This window comes from Cimex lectularius, unplaced genomic scaffold (genome assembly GCF_000648675.2).
Source record: "Cimex lectularius strain Harlan isolate CLEC.00 unplaced genomic scaffold, Clec_2.1 scaffold14, whole genome shotgun sequence".
Classification (NCBI taxonomy): domain Eukaryota; kingdom Metazoa; phylum Arthropoda; class Insecta; order Hemiptera; family Cimicidae; genus Cimex; species Cimex lectularius.
In genome coordinates this window covers 2,564,203-2,585,540 of record NW_019392637.1, presented here as the reverse complement: position 1 = coordinate 2,585,540, position 21,338 = coordinate 2,564,203, and the positions used below count along the sequence as shown (strand labels likewise).

General features: G+C 37.5%; 1 protein-coding gene across 6 annotated transcripts in view; it reads right to left on the bottom strand.

Moving 5' to 3' along the window:
• The window catches only part of LOC106671965 (GATA-binding factor C-like), a 90,569-nt gene that overhangs the window by 32,971 nt on the left and 36,260 nt on the right, over window positions 1-21,338 (bottom strand). For 2 of the 6 annotated variants that reach the window (XM_014402987.2, XM_014402989.2), the window contains exons 3-5: window positions 19,116-19,397; window positions 18,719-18,859; window positions 12,416-12,561 (exon numbers count right to left, since the gene is read on the bottom strand). In XM_014402987.2, the coding sequence (XP_014258473.1) occupies window positions 12,416-12,561; window positions 18,719-18,859; window positions 19,116-19,397 (569 nt within the window). The remainder of the gene's footprint in view (window positions 1-12,415; window positions 12,562-18,718; window positions 18,860-19,115; window positions 19,398-21,338) is intronic. The other 4 variants (XM_014402988.2, XM_014402990.2, XM_014402992.2 and 1 more) reach the window with 4 other exon arrangements.

Here is a 21,338-nt window from a genome sequence, read left to right as displayed (position 1 = left end):
TATAGAGAAAAATCAATGGTACAAGTGGTATTTATGGTACATTTATTGACGGATTGTGTAAGGTAAACAAACAAATCTTACACAATAAAAGGTCGGATTGTCGTTTCGAAAAATGCACAAAGGCAATTTAAAATCTTTTGTACTTTTGTTCGATCGATTATCCTCGAGTGGCTTTCTGACAGTGTTTGTCTGTCTTTCTATTCCTGGGGGGCTTTTTCACGCCCTTTGGGCCAAGGGCAAGGGCGGGGGCGGGAGGGCCCCTTGGCCTTTTGTCCTCCTGGGTGCTTTCGTGACAAAAAGGGGGACAAAAGGTTTTTTTTAAGGGCCTTTTCTCATTAATCCGCACCGCAGGGATTCTGTCCGTTGTGTCTTGTTATACTGTATCTCTTTATTTTAAAAACAGGATAAACAAACCAAGGAAAATATGGAAGAAAAAAAATTAAAGGATAGCCTTGGTATCCTGATAATCCGAAGAATTCACTAGGATTTTTTTCTGGTAGGATGATCCGTGTAAATTCAACCCGACGTGTAATTGTTTCTCTTTGGTCTTCTTTTTTTTTAAATCTTTCTCTCGACTGTGTCAGTATGCATAATGTATTTAATTCCCGATATGTTCATCCTGCCTGGGCCTTCGATGGTACTGACAGGTGGACTTAATTTATTCCACTTTTTTTTTAATTTTCTATCTCACATTTTATGATCAAATCGGTCTGAAAATGGGCCATACTTTGACATGTAGTTTTGAAAATTATAAGCACGACCGAGGTGTGTTAAAACAAAAATCTTCATCGGGATCATAAGCAGTTTGGCAAAAAAGGAAAGCACGGCTGTCAGATAAGTCCGTATATCCTCCAACGGCCAAAGGTCAACAATTCCGATTGCTAAATTATCCTCAAATCGGGCCACGGGTAGACCGGCCGTTATTTGTTTTTTCAGCGCGAGCCGAATATAATTCCATCAGGGCCGGACGATAACAGGAGGCATGAGGGATGAACACGTAAGAAATAATTGCTGGCCTGTCCGTTTTTAGAAAGGGTGGGGAAATATGGCCCAGAGCCACCGGGCCGAGTAAGAGAGAGGAAGACGGGCAATAAATAAGCGAAGAGGGGCCCTTCTCAGGTAAGCCGGACCGAAGCAGTTTATTGTCTTAGCGAGGGCATGATTCAAACCGACGAGGGGACAGAATACAGATTGTCGCCCGTGGAAAAAAATTTCCTTTTTTTTCTTTCTTCTCCCCCCTTAACCGAAACGTCTAATTAGTGCATTGTGCCATGACGTGTGTCCCGTGGGACATTAATTGGGCCCGTGAGGATACAAGTCTGAGACCACACGAATCGGATTCCAACTTGTCTATCATCAGACTTACTTTTAAACATCATAGGTCACCTAGGACTCGCGGTAATTGGCCCGGTTGAGCAGAAACAATCCGGTGGACGAGTTACTTTGCATATGGCTTGTTAGCGGACGGTGATTCATGGAGCCTGGCAGTACCGTTTGGGACCCGCCCGGTACCGCTGATCCCGAAGACGGTAGTCAGAAACAATCGCAATTGGTCAATTTTCCTTCTGAAACGTTTTGAAATTTTTCTAGTTTTACGTAATTCTTTCTCTTTATTTCTGCCTTCCTGTTCAGGTTTTGAAAGTATTTGGATAGGTTCAAACAAAGTGCTTTGTTCCATTACTCTACGTTGAGGTTCCCTATTTCCTTATTATCTGTGGTTTCTGCCCAATCCGGTATAACAGCCATAAATCGCCGGTTTTGTAATACAGAATTTTTCATTTTCGCCTTCTTTCAATTGTGTACTAAGGTTTTGGACAGGTTAGGGAAAATGCCCGAGTGAAAATTGTATAATTTTGCCTGTTTTGTGAGGTTTTTTCTGTCCTTATTGGCAAATCGTCAAACCTGAAGGATGAATTGATAAAATGCTTTATAAATCGTTTCGCTCTCTTGAGGTTATCTATGTTCCTGTTATATGTGTATTTGGCTAAATCGTTAAAAAAAACTATAAATCATTGGTCATTTTGCATGAATTTTTCCTTTTTTCATTTTTTTTAGTCGATATTGTTTTTTTATTTTGATCAAGACAAACATTCCAGTATGGATTGGTGGAATTCCTGGGTGAAAAGTGTAAAATTTGGTCTGTTTTTAGACGCTTTTTTCTGTCCTTATTAGAAAATTGACAAACCTGAAGGATTAATTGATAAAATGCATTTTGTCGCATTTCACTCCGTTGAGGTTCTCTATGTTCTTGTTATCTGTGATTTTCCTTAAAACATAAAAAACAGCCGCAAATCGCTGATTTTTTTGCACGAATGTTTTCTTCTTTCAATTTTTTAGTCTACAGTTTTCTGTTAAATTTTGGGCAAGAAAGATTTTTCCAGTATGAATAGATGGCATTTCCGGGTGGGTGAAAAGTGTACAATTTGGCCAGTTTTATGAGGTTTTTCTGTCCTTACAGGCAAACTCACAAACCTGATGGCTCTATGTTCTTGTTATCTATGCTTTTCGTCAAAACTTCAAAATCGCTCGTTTTTGGCATGATTTTTTTTCTTTTTGCCACTTTTTTCACAATTTTTTTTCAATTTTTAAGTCCTAGGTTTTGTTGTTAATTTTGGACAAGACTAATTTTCCAGTAAGGATAGATGGAATTTCCGGGTGGAAAGTGTACAATTTGGCCTGTTTTATTTGGTTTTTTCCTGTTATTATTGGCAGACTGTCAAACCTGATAGCTTAATTGATAAATGCTTTTAGTCTCGTTTTCTCCCTTGAAGTTCTCTATGTTCTTGTTACGTGTGCTTTTTGCAAAATATGAAACACAACCGTAAATCGCTGGACTTTTTTGCGTGAATTTTTTCTAATTTTTCTTCTATCAATTTTGTAGTTCTTGGTTTCTTGTTAAGTTTGAATAGGAATGATTTTTCCAATATGGATAGGTGGAATCTCCGGGTGGAAGGAGTACAATTTGGCCTGTTTTATGAGGTTTTTCTGTCCTTATTGGCAAATCGACAAACCTGAAGGATTAATTGATAAAATGAATTTTGTCGCATTTCACTCCGTTGAGGTTCTCTATGTTCTTGTTATCTGAGCTTTTCCATAAAACACGAAAAACACCCTCAAATCGTTGGGTTTTTGCATGATTTTTTCTTCTTTCAATTTTTGGGCTACGGTTTTCTTGTTAATTTTGGATAGGAATGATTTTTCCAGTATGGTTAGGTGGAATGTCCGGGTGGAAAGGGTACAATTTGGCCTGTTTTGTGAGCTTTTTTCTGTCCTTATTGGCAAATCGTCAAATCTGATGGCTTAATTGATAAAATGCTATTTGTCTCGTTTCGCTCCAATGAGGTTCTCTATGATCTTGTTATCTGTGCTTTACTGGCAAATCTTGAAAAACGTCCATAATCACTGGTCTCTCTGCGTTAATTTTTGGTTCTTTTGATTTCTTCTTTCATCCACTCAACTTTTCCGTCTGTCCGTCCGAATTGGCTGTATTTCTCCCACGGCCTTCCAAGAACATTTCGGGGAAAGAAAGGGAAAAAAACGCCGGATCGTGATCCGTCTCCCCGGTCGTCCGGATGATGTACGGAAGCCCGAAGAGCGATCCATCAACCACGCCACGTCCCCGGGCCCTGTGTTTAGTTGGTAGCAGTCCGCCCGGGCCGGAATAATTGCCGGCTGCCAGGCCCTGATGGACGCCGGTTGCCACCGCGGCCCATTTCGTCTACATCGTACTTCCACGCCTCGTTTTCCACCGAGACGGCTCAATCCTGTGGAAAAGCGCGTCCCACCCCGGACCCATCTGCCGTTTTTATCACAACGCCACTCCTCTTTCACCTTTTGTCTATTTATTATCTCTAAAATACATCTACATCCCTCTCTTTTCAAAAATGGCGCTTGTACATGGCCGTTAAATCCTCCCCCCTTTCATAAGATCGCCACCCTTCTCTCACGACTGGCAACTTAAAAGCTTCATTGTTTAGAATCCTTTTGTAAACTCCACCCCGGCAATTTAACGGTAAGGACGCTTACATTACCCCTCTTCCAAGGGTAGAGATCCTTTCATCCCCCAAAATACAAAAAAAATTCACTCATTCCTCAACCAAACAATTTTTACACGTTTAGCAGTATTCAATATTTTTTCTGTGGACATTGGCAAATGATCACGACGTGCCTAAGAATGAAACGGGATTTTCCGCGTTGCAATCCGGTGACGTTCATGTTCAAGACAAATCTCATTATCTGTGTTCTTGATCGAAAACCGATTATCCCCTATCTGAATGAATCAAACGGATTTTCTTTCAAATCTGCTCGTCCAAAGATAACCAAAAACAACATACATAATAAAAATGTGAAAACGTTCTAATTAAAAAAAAGAAACTTATAATACACAATATTAAACAGAAAAAAGACATACATTGTTACGGGGCCTTTGAGACATTGATTTAATTTTTAAAAAAATTTACGTTGAAAGTCAGGTTTTAAGCAGTACTTTCTCATCTACGTTTCCCCTGCCGTACATTTTTTATAGTGATATCAAAAACGTTGTGCTCATATAAAATATGTCATGTTTTCTATGGTTAAGAAGCACAGAAATTTTGACTTTTTGTCGATTTCAATTGTTATATTTATCTTTATTATCAATTATTATTTCTAGTTTTCAACTGTACTTTCTCATTGTCAATCTGTCAACCTTCCTGTGTAATCATTTTTTCGTTAATACTCCCACGTGGTCGCGTTCGTCGAGGGTTTTTAGTTTAATTATTGTTTATATTTGTTTGTTTACGGGTTTTCTTTCTTTGTAAATCAATAATCAATCATCGGTTAACAAACGAAATGGCATTTTTTACATTCAAATCGGACGATGTTCATGTTAATGTAAGGAACAAACATTCTATGTTCTTGTTGGAAAACGGAAAATGGAGTATTCTTCCTCAAAATCATTATATATATATATATATATATATATATATATATATATGATTATGATTTTTTTTTTTGCCGGTCTATCATTCCATACCACATGTTCTAACTTACACATTTATCAAAGTATGAACAGATAAGATCAAGCATAAGAATAAAAAACAATGAAACCACACAAAGAGATAAAATTTGATGAATATTTTTTAAAATTATTTTTAAAACCTGATTAATTGTCATTATTTTCTGTCTTTGATGATCTTTCTTCCCTATTGGTTTTTGAGTTTAACAACGTTTTTTATGTTAAAATCGGCTAATGTTCATGTTCATGTTTGTGTCTTGTTATCTGTGTTCTTGTTGAAAAAAGCTATCGCGTATTCTTCCTCAAAATCAGTGTTTATATTTTTTTATTCATCTATCTCTCCAAATCATTCTTTTTCAGTTAAATACTTATCATTCTTGCAACAGAAAAAATAAAGTATAAGAATTTAGAAAAATACAAAAATTGACGAATGTATTGTTTAAAATATTTTAACGTATTTAATTATTTTTATTTTCTGTCTTTAATTTTTTTTCTTTAGTGGTTTATGGGTTAAAAGGTGTTTTTTACGTTAAAACACGTAGATGTTCATGTTCATGGTGGTCTTATTTTCTCGGTACTTTGGTTCCGCTTTACCCGAATTTTCCTTGTTTTTGCCTCATTCCCTTTCTTTTTTCCAAAATTTTTTCCCTTTTTTTCCTTCTTCCGTCGAGGTGGGTGGAGATAACGGCCCAGTCTTGCGCATTCCTCCCCGCGTGAATCGGTGAAAGGGAACCCGCCTGGTAAAAGGGTGAGGGGGAAGGGAGGAGGCGAGAGGGAAAAAAAGAATCCGTGGATGGAAAGAAGAGTTATCGTCTCAATACGAGAGCACAATTATACGCGGTAGCGCTGTCATTGGACGTAATAAGAGGCTGCCAGTTTTGATGTAGGGCGAACATTCTTTGTCCGGTGGATCCATTAGCGCTAAGTAGAAACACACAACAACACACGAGGCACCGGTGGTTGTTGTTATTATTGCTATTATATTCTCACAATGCCACGACGTAAAAGTCGTGTGTTCCATTTGGCTCCACTTCTCCTAATCAATTTGACGGAGAAAAAAACAACACAATCATCACAAGGATCGCAGAAAGAGGGATGACGATTCAACATTCACAGGTTCAAAATTCACAAAATACATTATAGATGGCATCCCAGAGGGGGTAAATAGATGGACGGATGATTTGAGAAAAAAATCTACCATTGTTCACCTGGAACTGAATTAAAATCCGCTTATTCAAGGTCCAAGGACACAGTAAACAAGATAAAGAATAAAAATGAACATCGACGGATTTTAACGTAAAAAACACCGTTCCACTCAGATACCAATATAGAACAAAGATTAATAATCAAAGACAAGCCTTAAAGTTATTTAAGCAGGTTAAAAAAAATCAAAACAAAATATTCGTAACTTTTTGTCTACTTGTGTGGTTTAATAGATTTTTGTTTTTATCCGTCGATTGATTCATAAGTATACAAATGAGAAACAATGATTAGGAGTGACAAAGCGATAAAAATATAAAAATGATTTTGAGAAAGAATACTCTATATTTTTTCTAACAAGAACACAGATAACACACAAACATGAACATGAGCGGATTTTATCACAAAAGACATTGTTAAACTCAAAAACCGATAGGGAAGAATGATCAACAATCTAAGACAGAAAATAAAGACAATTAAACAGGTTTTAAAAATAATTTGGAAAAATATTAATCAAATTTTGTTTCTTTGTGTGGTTTTATTGTTTTTTTATTCTTATGCTTGATCTTATCTGTTCATAGAATGATAAATGTGTAAGTTAGAAAATGTGATTTGCAATTATAGAGCGGCAAAAAAAAATATAAAGAATGATTTTCAGGAAGAATACTCGTCAGCTTGATTTTCCATCACAGAATGCAAGACACAAACATGAATATAAACATCGTCCGATTTAATTTAAAAAATGCCATTCCGCTTGTTAACCGATGCAGGTTGATCATTGATTTACAGAGAAACAAAACCGTCAATAAACAAACTAACACAAACAATAGTTGAGCCAAAAAAAATTCGACACATCGACGAACGCGACCACATGGGAAAATTGAACTAAAAAATGATTACACAGGAAGGGAGATCACGCTGGCGGATCTGAAAATGAGAAAGTACAGTTTAAAACAAGATCAAGCCAATGAATACTAACTGATTATAAAAATAAAAGGAAACCAAGAGAAATAACAAATCAATATAAAAAATTATCAAAATAAGCCTACAGTTTTTTTTTTCTACAGCAAGGAAGATGTGATAAAAAATAGGTGAATCTTAGATGAGAAAGTATGTTTAAAACTTGATATTAAATGCTGTAGTTAATTTAAGAAAAATTAATTCAATGTCACAAAGGCCTCGTAACTATGTATGTCATTTTTCTGTTTAGTGTTGTTTATTGTAAGATTCTTTTTTAAAAAAATTAGAATGTTTTTCACTTTTTTATGACGTCTGTTGTTTTTGGTGATCTTTGGACGAGCGGATGTTAAAGAAAATCCGTTTGTTTTGTTCAGATCAGAGGGAAACGGTTTTCGATCAAGAACACAGATAGTGAGATTTGGCTTGAGCATGAACATCGACGGATTGCAACGTGAAAAAGTCTGTTTAGCTTTTAAGCACATCGTGATCATTGATCAATGTTCAAAGAAAGAAAAAACATAATAAAATACAGTACCAAAGAATTAAACAAGAAACTAGTATTTTTTTGTAATTCTGCTATTAGTTGATTAATTCCTTGTAGATCGGCCGATAACAGAATGAGCACTTTTATTAAAAGATTTTGTTTTGAAAAAAACCGGATTGCTAACAAAGTGATCTTTGATAAACCATTTCATGTTTTCTCATTTCACCTTTTTTCATGATTTATTCATGAGTTGATTACGCCCTTATGAATTTGTCTTTGGTGATGTCTTGTGTGTTATTTTTTTCCCTTGGCTGGAGGATTCGTTATTTTAATAGAGGGGGTTAGTAGAAAAAATGTAAAGCGTCGGCTTTGTTTGTTTCCATTATACGGTCAATGTCACGCCAACTCTCGCTTTTCCCCCTTACTGAGTTCAGCTTGGCCCGAGTTTTCGGAGACTGAAGATGATTCAAAAGCGAATAGGATCAGCATGTATTTAATACGCATTACAGCCGGCAACGGTGTAAAAACTTACCCCTTTTTGGTGCGAGGGGGGTGGCTTTTACATGCAAATACCATTCCGGTGTCATTCCGGCCTCCATTCGGTAAAACACGCCCCAATCGATCCGCTTACATAAAAGGGGGCCAAAATGGCCACCCCAGGTGCCAGGGGGTGGAAAATCGTTACCCCCCGGGGTTTTGTTGGAGAGGGGGAGGGGGCGCATGCCCGTCACGACCGGGGCAATATGCCCCCTTGGATCAATATATAAGGATACACGATTTCGCAAATACGGCTTGTTGGGGCCGTAATGCATCGGCCAACGTCGGAAAAGCACAGAACATTGAGTGAAACCAGAAAGTGTACCTCATCAGAAGTCAAGGCAAAAAACGTCTGCTCATCCAGAATAAAATCCAGGATAACAATCAACCATCAAAGACATACAAAAACTCAATTAACATATCTTAAAAATCAATCAAATAAAAAGTTTTATGTCTTTTGCTTTAACTGCATAAGACTTTCAAAAAATTTTACTTAAAAAAAGGCTAATATTTTCGGCGTCAGATCTAAAAAAACACCAATTTCTAACGTTTCCCACATTATGAGGCTAGTATTTCCTGAGAAAATAGCGTTTTATACTTGCAAAGAGCACAGAACATGTAAAGAACCAGAAAGTGAACCTCATCAAACGTCAAAGTGAAAAACTTCCTCTTATCCAGAATACTAATCAGAACAACAATCAAACATCAAAAACACAAAAATCTAAAAAATCAATCAAATATGAAGTTATATTTCTTTTGCTTTAACTAAACTAGCTTTTAAAAAACTAAAAAAAATAAACGGCTAAAATTTTCACTGCGAGATCTGAAAAACAGCATTTTTAACTTTTGCCATATTGTGCGGTCAGTATTTTCAGTGAAACTAGTGATTTTCTATTTTCTAAGGGCATAGAACATTGAGGGAAACCAGAAAGTGAACCTCGTAAAACGACAAGGAGAAAACGTCCTCTTAGAATACCATCCAGAACAACAATCAACCATGGAAGATAAAAAACATTAATTAAACCGTGCTAAATATTGATCTTATATTTAAACCAACAGAGTATTTATGGCTTTTAGGTTTTTAACTGTACGATTTTTTCCCCGTAGAAAAAAAGCGTTAAATTGTTATCAACAAACATGCAAAACCCATTATTGGAAAGATTTATATATTTTACGGTTGAGATTTTTTAGGAAAACCAGCGTTTGCTATCTTTTCATGAAAACACAGAACATTAAAAGAAACTAGAAAGTGAACCTCGTCATTGATCAACGCGAAAAATGTCATCATGCCCGGCAGACGATCCAGTAAAAGAATCAACCATCAAAGAAACAAAAAGATAGATGACATATAAAAAACCAGTCTTACACTGAAGAACAACCTGAAGCTTTATGAATTTTTTTCTGTGTTATAATGGTTAGTTTGTAATAAGCAGATGCGCGAAATAGATTATTTGAAGGTTTGACATATTGTACGGTCGATATTTCTGGAACAAAACTCTGACTTTTACACTTTTCACAAAAACACAGAACATTAGAAGAACCAGAAAGTGAACCTCGTCTGTGGTTAATGCGAAAAAAGTCATCATGTCCGGGAGACAATCCAGACAAACAATAAACCATCAACGAAACAAAAGAAAATAATTAAACGTGTTAAAAATTGATCTTGCGTTTAAAACACTGACACGCTCTGAGGATTTATGAGCTTTTGTTTATTATTTAAATAATATTGCTACGTTAAAAGTTCCTGGTAGGTAATTGAGGAACTCGTGTTTTTCTTGTTCAATTAAATTGAGACATTTATTTCTTATCAAATTTCATTACGTATGCTGTGTATTGGTGTGACACGATCCAGCTGTCGACGATTTACTTCGTCCAATGATCAACGGCCCGTAGATCGTGTCGATAATTGTTTCGGCACTGCGGCACCTCGCATACGAGAAAAAACAAAGAGCCGTTTGACCTATAAAATGAAACAACGAATGCCTAGGCCGTATATTATTCCCTCCGTCACGTGGCTAAAAGTCAACGCTGAGAGCCTCTTCGGTTAAATCACCCGTTTAACGAGGAGCGTGCTTTCACCAAGGGGCCCGTTTCACCGTTGCCCCGGTGCCACTCCCGGATAAGTTATGCCCCTCGATAATTGAATGGACCAAATTCAATATTGGGCCCCGGGTGATGTACGAGCGCCCTTTCGAAAACGGGCCGGTCCCGGGGCCGAGGCGGGGAAAGAAATCTCCAACTTTTGCCCATTTGACTTGTTCTAAGATTTTGACACGTAGGCTTTTTGTACGGGAGAATCGTTATTTTGTCTTTCCTAGTCTGTTATTTAACGTTCTTGGGCCGGTTCGCCGGTTTAAATTTCACATTTGTCATCGCACACTTCCTGGGTCGGGCGCTGCCAATAAAAATCCTGCTAGGTGACTTTAAACAGCTTTGCTCTTTGTTAATCCATTCTTATCCTTTGCATTATCGCTGTTTAATCGACGTTTAAAACGGTGCCACACGATACGAAAATTTACGGCGTTCACGAACTTTTTTTCTAAATATCCTGCGTTTTCGTGAAAAGTGGTAAAACGCGGCGTTTTAGCAATTAGGAAAAACTTTAATATACTGCTTGTATACATTTTAATGACAATTTAACGCTTTTCTCTCGCAATAATATAAATAATTTGCACAATCGTTCAAGAAATAATCAAAAAGACCCAAAACCTCAAGGTATTTTCAAACGTGAAAATCAAGTTTGAACAGGTCTTAATTATTTTTTTGAAATTTGATTCTTGTTCTGATCGCCTTTTGGACCATTTGGCGTTTTTCCCGTCGATTTCCGACTCGGGTCACTTCCTGGTTTCTTCCCATGATCTGTGCTCTTGTAAGTAGAGAAGAAACCATGTTCTCTCCAAAAATTTCGTCTATTCATATGTAATTTTGTTTAAATATATTTTTTAAGTCTGATGATATTTTAACCACCTAATTGATCATTTTAGTTTAAAAAAAGTAAAAGCCGTAAATACTCTGTTGGTTTAAACATAAAATCAATTCATTAAATTCAAGGAGGGAAATTTCAAAAGGTGGGGTTGAGATGGGAAGTTAGTGCCCGAGGGGATCGAAGTCACGATAGCTCAACTTTTTTTTATCTCAACTTAAAACCTTAATTAATTGAATGTTATTAATTGGTCAAGCGACCACGAAAAATAGTGAATTCATAAAATCAATATTAGACATGGTTTAATTAATGTTTTTTTGTCTTTGATGATTGATTTTTGTTGGGGTTAGTATTCTGGATAAGAGGACGTTTTTCACTTTGACGTCTGATGAGGTTCACTTTCTGGTTTCTTCCAATGTTCTGTGCTCTTGTAAAAAGAGAAGAAACCATGTTCTCTCCAAAAATTTCGCCCGTCCAATATGTAAATTTTTCCAAACAATATATTTTTAAGTCTGTTGATGACATTTTAATTAACTAATCGGTAATTTTAGTTAAACAAGTAAAAGCCATAAATTCTCTGTTGGTTTAAACATAAAATCAATATTTTATGGGTTAATTAATATTTTTTGTTTTTGATGGTTGATTGTTGTTCTGGTTAGTATTCTGGACAAGCGAACGTTTTTCACTTTGACTTCTGGTGAGGTTCACTTTCAGGTTCTTTACATGTTCTGTGCTATTTGCTAATATAAAAACACTATTTTCTCTGGAAATAATGACCGCACAATTCGGAAAACGTTAGAAAGTGCTGTTTTTTTAGATCTGACCCGAAATACAGTTTATGAAATTATGAAATCATCCATTTTTTATATTTGTTAATGATAACCCTTTTTACTTAAATTAATTATTATTAAGGTTATATTATTTTAAGTCTTAATTATTTTATTGTTAGTTGTTTTTATTGTTTCTTTAGTGGTTAATTGTTGTTCTGGATTGCTTGCTGGACAATATGGTGTTTCTCGCGTTGATTTTGGACGAGGTTCACTTGCTGATTTCTTTCAATGTTCTGTGTTTTCGTGAAAAAATAGTAAACCGCGGGTTTTCTTCCGAAGCCTAGACCGTAAAATATATAAAAAATTTAAATCGTGTTTTTTTAGGTCTCCTGGTGATATGTTAACCTCATTTCCACGGAGGAAAAATTAGATCAGAACACAATACACCTAGGAGTTTCGGACAACTTCAAAAACCCACTTCAGGCGTTTATGAATTTCGTTTTTTCGCTTATTGAACTATAGTTGAATGTTTGTTGTGTACATACCAGTCTTCTTTTGGGTTTGATCAACGGCCGGTTCTGACCGTTCATCTTATAGTAGAGTCCGCAGGCGTTGCAGAGGTAGTGGCCCGTGCCGTCCCGCCTCCACAGGGGCGTCGAGGTGGCCCCGCAGTTGACGCACTCCCGTCCTTCTGAAATTTAAATCTAGTTAGAACCAAGAGAGGTACATTTCCAGGCCCAGAGTGGAAAGGAAAAAAATTATAACCAGGAACGTTATTAGCCTAATGGCATGGGTGGGCCCGTTGTACGGATATTTCACAACGGTTTGGCTCCGGAATTAATCCGCCGTTGCCCCTCACGATCTTTTTCCTTCCCTGTTAATAACCCAGGGGCAGCGGAAAGACGGTAATCAGAGATGAAACGGTCACGACACCCTGTTTGACTTTCGAATGAATTCTGGCTACGAAAATGAGAGAGAGAGAGAGAGAGAGAGAGAGAGAGAGAGAGAGAGAGAGAGAGAGTCCAAATCGAATCCTATCGAAAACTCGAGGGCTGATCCATAAAAACAATCCAGGGTGGAAAATCGACAGAACCCTTAATCGACCCTCGATCAATCAAACGGCAACCGAATAGCCACCCTCTCGTTAAAACGCGAATTGAATCAGAAGAAAGACAAACCTTTTTTTTTACTACGAATCCCCCGGGTGTGAAATTACGCCCCCAGGGCGCCCTTTTTCTCGCTACCTGGGCCCCCTTTTAAAAAATAATTATAACGACCGGCCTGTTTAAAAGCAGTGTAAAACCCGGGGCTTCTAAAAGCCTAATCTGGACGCTAATTGACAACCAACAATAATCCCTTGGCTACTACGTACAAAAAAAGAAAGGTAAACCTTTAAGGAATAGTTTTTTCTCTCTCTCTCTCTCTCTCTCTCTCTCTCTCTCTCTCTTTCTCTCTCTCTCTCTTTGTTGCTGGCCAAGATTCAATTCAAAAATTAAAAAAAAAAATCATTGTAAAAAACTCAATATTAATTAATTAAACCACTCCCGCAAAATCCGCACCGTCTAAACCGCACAAACCATTAAAAACAAGCTTTTCATCTTCAAAGAACACAGAATATACAATAGTGATGACATAGTGAACCTAGGCATACTTGAAAAATTCAAAAACTTTATAAATCATCAGAAGGTCAGGAACAAATATTGAGTATTAAAGAAAGAACAACACCAAAACTGGTTAACAATAAAGAAAAATTTCAATCGGGAGGCCATGTGTTACAGATTGGTCCTGTTAGTCTGATGGAATAATAATCGAAGGCTATGTTTTTAAGAAACACCGTACTTCTACAACCACACGTCGTCAGCAGAATGGAATATTTTTTTACGTCCGGACGGCCTGAAACGCGTCGAAAGCGGAGGTTTTCTTTCGAGAGAACACAGACGATACAAAAGTGACGACATAGTGAACCTACGCGTAGTTGAAAAATTTAAAGACATTATAAATCATCAGACCGCTAGGACCAAATATTGACTGTTGAGGAAAGGCTTAAGTCAAAATGAAACAAGTTAAATCATAACGGAAAATTCTAACCGGGAGACCATCTAAAACAGATTTGATTAGTTAGTCTGCTGGAGTAATCATCGACGGGTTTATTTTTAAGAAACAGAACTTCTACATCAACACGTCCTCAGGAGAATTGACAGTTTTTTAAGCTAGATTAACATCATAGGCCTGAGGTCAACTGAGATAATCATTATTGAATTTTTGCTTTTTGGCGAAAAAACTCGATTTGTACACTATCACGACATCGTCTGAATGTAAAAAAAATTTGGGTTGGTTCGGACTCGACTTATACACTAGGGGAGAATAGACAATTTTTTTAGGGCCGGTTGGGACGGTCTGGTACGCGTCAAAAAGAGGTTTTCATTCGTGAGAACACAGAATATATAAAAGTGATATCTAGGTGAACCTGGGCGTACTTAAAAATTCAAAGACCTATGAAACTTATGACTGTCAGGGACTTGACTGTTGAAGAAAGGGTTAAGTCAAAATGAAATATGTTAAACCATAAAGAAAATTTCTAAACCAGAAGACCATCTGTTACAGATTTACTTGTTAGCAGTTTATAATGGTTGTAAATACTTGTTTATCAAGAAGATTAGTTAGATTAGGGTTAATCTTTAAAGATTATTATCAGAATGATCTTTTCTTCAAGCGTGTTTATCTGCAGGTCATCACAGAGCCCGAGGTCTACTCGCGTAGTTATGAACGGTTTTTTGTTGGCAATTTTTTTGCGAGACCCCTCTGGTCGGCTTGGATGGTCTTGAACGTATCAAAAGCGGAGGTTTTCGTTGAGAACACAGAAAGTACAAAAGTGACAGCTAAGAGAACCTGGGCAAACTTGAAAAATTCAAAGACTTTATGAAACATCAGACGGTCAGGGACAATTATTGACTGTTGAAGAAAGGGTTAAGTCAAAATTAAACAGGTTGAACAATAAGAGAAAATTCTAATCAGGAGGCCATATGTACTACAGATTTGACTTGTTAGTTAATGGTTGGAACTAATTATTATTGAAAAAGATAAGTTTTGTATCATTATCAGTATGATCTTTTTTTAAAAAGATGAAATGGGTTCTGCGTAGGTAATCATGGTTGGTTTTGTTCAAAGTGACGCTGAACCTCTATACCGAAACAAAATCATCAGAATGGGAAAAAATTGAGTGTAGAAGGTTTTCTTTTAAGAGAACACAGAACGTACAAAAATGACGGATAATTGAAGCTGGGCTTACTTGACAAATTCAAAGACTTTATGATACTTCAAACTATCAGGGACAATTATTAACTGTTGAAGAAAGGACTAAGTGAAAAATTAATAATATAATATATATAACAATAAAGAAAAGTTTTAATCAGAAGACCACTTATTACAGATTTTACTTGTTGGTCGTTTAAAACGGTTGTACCTACTTATTTATAAAGAAGATTAGTTGGATTAGGGTTAATCTTAAATGATCATTATCAGGATGATCTTTTTTAAGATGAGATTATCCGCAGGTCAACTCAGGTCATAGGTTCTGCTGAGGTAACCACGAACTTTTTTTTGAACTATCGATTACTACATTATCACGCCACCTGTAGAGAGGGTTAAAATTGGAATCGGTTTTGGCGGTCTGGAAAGCGCGCGGTTTTTCGAGAGCACACAGAACATACAAAAGTGACGACAAAGTGAACCTGGGCGTATTTTGCAAATTCAAAATCTTAATGAAACTGGAGATGCTCAGGAACAATTATTGAGTGATTAAGAAAGGGTTAAATTAAAATTAAGCTGGTTAACAATAAAAAAAACTTTTAATCAAATTAGTGGGTTTGAAGAAATTACCGGATTTTGAAAAGGATTCCATGGCTTTTATTGGGGGAAAATTTTCGGAAAGGATAGTTGTAAAGGATGTCTCATGAAAAAAGCACAGAACATGAAGTGAGCATGAAAAAGAGCCCAGGTGTATTTGAAAAATTCAAAAACCATTTGCATCCCGATGATTTCATGGTTGATTATCGATTGTCCGAGATGGAAAATTGAGCTGTTTGAACGGTTGACGGTACAGTTATGGGCTAATTGTTGTGGGATATCTCGGCTCGATCTTTTTGCAATTCTTGCGACCAAGTCTCATTAGGGATGGATGTAATCCAAGGTGAACACTCACCGGATGGAACGGCCGCAATTTCCTAGCCGGTTGCCAAAGGCAGGAAAGCGCCCGTTTCAAAAGACCGTGCCCCGAGCAGGATCCCATGGGCGTCAAGGGCGTTTCTCACCGTTGTGAGCGTGCGAGGGAGACAGAGAAAAAGACGAACGTCCTTCGGCCCATGGGAAAATATTCGTTTTCCACCGTAGACGGATTTAGAAAACGGCCCAAGGGGCGAGACCGAGCGGACACGTGCCCGGATCGAAAAACAATCAAACGGCAAGAGGGCACTTAGACGTGAAAGCCACCACGTGGGACTAATGTCGGTAAACGCACGTTTAAGACGTGCCCCCTTCAATCATGTCGTTGTTCATGTCCCTTGTTTTTTCACCTACTCCACCCCCCTCGGTCGTTTACGTGTGTCACTAACTGTTTCGAACGTTCAATCAGCCCGGACACCTGTTCGCAATCGATAAAACACCCAGTCGTTTCCGCCCGTAAATTTACAAACTGGTCCGACCAGTTTTTCTCGGATTGAAACAAAAAAAGAAACCCCTTTCGGAGACAAGAAGGATCCGCAATGTCTTACATGCCATTATGAAGAAACGACACGGCATTCTGGAAAAAAATGTCATAAAAGTTTGACGTTAAAAGCCTCCATCCGTCGTTAACTTTTGAAAGTTATCAAGATAACCGGCTCATATAACTATAGGCTTATTGGGAAGTTGTAATATTTGATGGGTTTCGGGTGAAAACATTCCCCAAAGGGAATAACCTTCAGATGCTTGTCTAAATTCAAATTGCCATCCACCTTTAACTCGAGTATGTAGGATTCTCACATTTTGGACAAATAAAGATATTTCGTTGATAACATATTCTGGAGAAATTGGCCGGAAAACTGGACACCTGTACCATTCATTCGAACAAAATTTAAAAATTCTCGTGTTTTAGAAGGATTTTATGTTCATATGGATATTTCATTAATTTTAGTTGAACTCTTTTCAATTTTATATATTGAGTTGACGGTTGTTTATTATGCTATCGATTGGAACATCGAGAACGTAAAATATTTCGTGGGTTCCTGGTAAAAACCGTTTTCAAATGAAAAAAACGCCATGGCCCTTGTCCAAATTTAAAACAACCTCTACCATTAACCCATAGATGGAGGATTCTCCATTTCTAGACAAATAAAGATAATTGGTTGATATAACAACCTGGAGAATTTGGCTGGATTTGGTCAAACTGGGCACTTGTATGATACGTTCGAACTAAATCGATTTTTTTTTTGTTTTTGTTTTAGAAGGATTTTATGTTCATATGGATATTTCTTTAATTTCATCGGAACCCTTATCAATTTTATGTATTGGGTTGTCGAGCATTTATTATGTTATCGATTTGCACATTGAAAAATTAAAATATTTGCTGAGTTCATAGTGAAAACCGTTTCCAAATGTAAAAAACGCCATGGCCCTTGACCAAATTCAAAACTACCTCTACTATTAACCCGTAGATGGAGGATTCTCCATTTCTAGAGAAATAAAGATATTGGGTTGGTATAACAACCTGGAGAATTTGGCTGTATTGGGTCAAACTGGGCGCGTGTATGTCACATTCGAACAAAATTGAAAGATTCGCGGGTTATGAGGGGATTTGATCTCCATATGGATATTTATTTAAATTTAGCATAACCCGTATTAGTTTTATGAATTGGGTTGACGATTATTTATTATGTTATCGATATGCACTTTGAGAAATTAAAATATTTCGTGGGTTCCTGGTAAAAGCCATTTCCAAACGGAAAAACCGTTATAGCCCTTGTCTAAATTCAAAACCACCTCCACCTTTAAACTGTCGATGGAGGATTCTCAATTTCTAGTCAAATAAAGATATTTTGATGTTATAACAACGTGAAGAATTTGGCTGTATTTGGTCAAACTGGGCACGTGTATGACACATTCGAACACAACCGAAAAATTCTTGTGTTTTAGAAGGATTTTATATCCATATGGATATTTCTTTAATTTTAGCTGAACCCTTATCAATTTTATATTTTGGGTTGACAGATGTATATTATGCTATCGATTTCCAAATTGAAAAATTAAAATATTTGCTGAGTTCATAGTGAAAACCGTTTCCAAAGGGAAAAAACGCCATGTCCCTTTCCAAATTCAAAACCACCTCTACCATTAACTTGTAGATGCAGGATTTTCGAATTTTATGTAATTAAAGGTATTTGGTTGTTATAACAATCTGGAGAATATGGCTGGATTTGGCCAAACTGGACACGTATACGACATGATCGAACAAAATTTCATTATTCTCAAGGTATAGAGGGATTTTATGTCCATATAGATTTGTTTTTTAATTCCAGCTTAATCCTACTTAATTTGGTATTTCGTTAAAGATGATTCATTATGCTATCGATTTACATATTGGAAGGTTGATATATTTGGTGGATTCTAGATGAAAACCGCCACGATCTTAGGACGTTTTCCACATCTACGTCTCGTCCGAGACATGGAGTGTTCCGTCAAACCAAGCAGTTTAGACAAGATAAAGCCGTGTTATGAGCCAAAAAACCAACACCCAAAACGTGCTCAAATCGTGCTGAAAAAACACCAGTGCCGGTGTTCTCCTTGGGTTAGTGTCTCGCTTAATAGTCTCTTACCGGCGCTCGTCCTCGACTTGGCACGATTCTGTGACGTGGACGCTTGTGAGGGTTCTTTACTCGAATATTGCTTTTCCGAGAACATCAGTTGGTGGTAGGAATTGAAGTGGTTGTACTCCTGGTTGTAGTAGCCGTGACCTGCTAGGAGAAAAAAGTAAATAAAAGGAAAGGGGCAAAATAAAATGAACAGAAATAAAATAAAATAAAATTTTAGAAATGAAAACTAAAAAAATAAATTAAAAAAAGGTGAAATAATAACGAATAATAAAGGTGAAATTTTGAGGATTTGGGCTGTTTTTTCTGAAAACCAAATTTCAAGTGTTCAAAGGGGATGGTGGCTGGGAGTATGGCGCGGCCTGAAAAGAGAAATTTCTCATCTTTTTTAAAAGATACGAACCTTCCCTGGGCTTTTGTTGGGAGGAGATGACCGGCTTCATGTCCGGCACCCCGGCGGACGAGGAGTCCGGGTGGAGGAAGACGGCCATGTTGTACTCGTGACCTGTCTGCTCCGGCACCCCGTCCGTCGGGGGCGTCGGGGGGAAGGTGAACGGGGCTGCACCCCCGGCCCCGGCCGAGCCGGCGGCCTGCAGGGGTGACTTGGACTCGCCCCAGCCTCCCTCGTGCCTTTTGCTGCTCAGCCAGGGGTGAAGGGGGTTGTGGCTCATGCACCGACTGGAACCTGCGGACAAACAGATAACGTTTTAGTCAGGAGAAGACATGAAAATTTTTCCCACTAGTTTTTTACCCTTCCCCCTGCAACACGCCACCCCTCGGAAACTGGCCACGCGTCATCTGTTGTCCGTACCTTCACAAAACACCCGGAGGATAAGCGGAAAATATGCCCACATCTTGAAAATCTTAAAAAAAGTTGATGGACTGTAAGAGGTGCAGGTACTGCTTGTGTCAAAAAGTAGGTGGACATTCTAATAAAAGCTGTTCTTTAAATGCCAGACTTGTACTCTAGCCTCCCTTTATTTGGCCAAAGAAATCGTGTGTAGAAGGTATGGACATAAGTCACACTTCTATTGGCAACCTGTGAGGTAGAGTGACCAGAGATGATCAAATTGCCTGTGTATGAATGGAGGTGGATTTCCTGAATGATTTCTTTTTTATTTGCCACATCTGGTCAATCTATCTCATTGTATTTGGTCAAAGAAGACGTATCTAGAAGGTATTGGCGCTAGTCACGGTTCTGAGGATAAGCAGCGAAGTTAGTAAGATGATGATCAAATTGCCTATATATGAAAGTAGGTCGATTTCCTCAATGATTTCATCTTTATTTGCTAGATTTCGTCCGTCCAGTCTCGCTGTATTTGGCCAAAGAATAGAATTGCCCGTCTAGAAGGTATTCCACTAATCACAATTCTGAAGGCGACCTGCGAGGTTAGAAAGACCAGAAATGGTCAAATTGCTTGTAATGGAAGTCTGTGGATATTCAACAGCTAATTGCTTTTTCTTTGCCAGATCTGGTCCGCCTAGTCTGGCTGTGTTTGGTCAAAGAAGAAGTGTCTAGAAGTTACTGGCACTAGTCACGTTTCTGAGAGCAACCAGCGAGGTTAGAATGACCAGAGATGATCAAATTGACTGTGTATGAAATTAGGTCGATTTCCTCAGTGATTTCTTCTTTATTTTCCAGATCTGGTCCTTCTAGTCTCGTTGTATTTGGGCAAAAAGAAGTGTCTAGAAGTTATTGGCAATAGTGACGTTTCTGAGGACAACCAGCGAGGTTAGAAAGACTAGAGATGATCAAATTACCTGTGTATGAAAGTAGGTTGATTTCTTCAGTGATTTCTTCTTTATTTGCTAGATCTGGTCCGCCTAGTCTCGCTGTATTTGGTTAAAGAAGAAGTGTCTAGAAGGGATTGGCACTAGTCACGTTTCTGAGGGCAACCAGCGAGGTTAGAATGATCAGAGATGATCAAATTGACTATGTGTGAAAGTAGGTCGATTTCCATAGTGATTTCTTTTTTATTTGCCAGATCTGGTTCTTCTAGCCTCGCTGTATAGCGTTAAAGAATTTGTACAGAGGATAAGATGGTTAGTTCATGTCCACTCATGCGGCAGCTAAGTTGGAATGAGAAGAAAGGTTAAATGATGAAAGTTTGAGTTGATCTATATTGGTTTGGATTTATTTGCTTTATCTATTTTCGTATTTTAAACTGGAATTGATTTTTAATCGTTGGCCAGATCTTACAGGTACGGCAGATGAAGAAAGAGCGAGGATAAACGTACCAAAAATGAACCAAATCTGAGAATAACAAGAATTTTGCCAACATGCCCAGTTTGTTGTAAATTTGTCATATCTGGTTCGGTTATTCTCGCTATTTTAAATTTTAATTGACTTCTAATTGGTCAGCGAACAATAGATATAATTATGGAATATATTGTTATAGATATAATTATGGAAGAAATAAACAAGAGTAAACGAACCAAAAATGGTCAAAATGTGTGAATTACTAAAATTTAAAATGAGCCGAGTTTCTTCGAAGTTTGTCATGTCCGATCCGCTTATTTTCGCTCTTTTACACTACAAATCACTTCTGACTAAATAAAAGAGCGAGAACAGACGGATCAAAAATGATCAAAATCGGACAATAACAAGAAGCTCATCATGAGATCG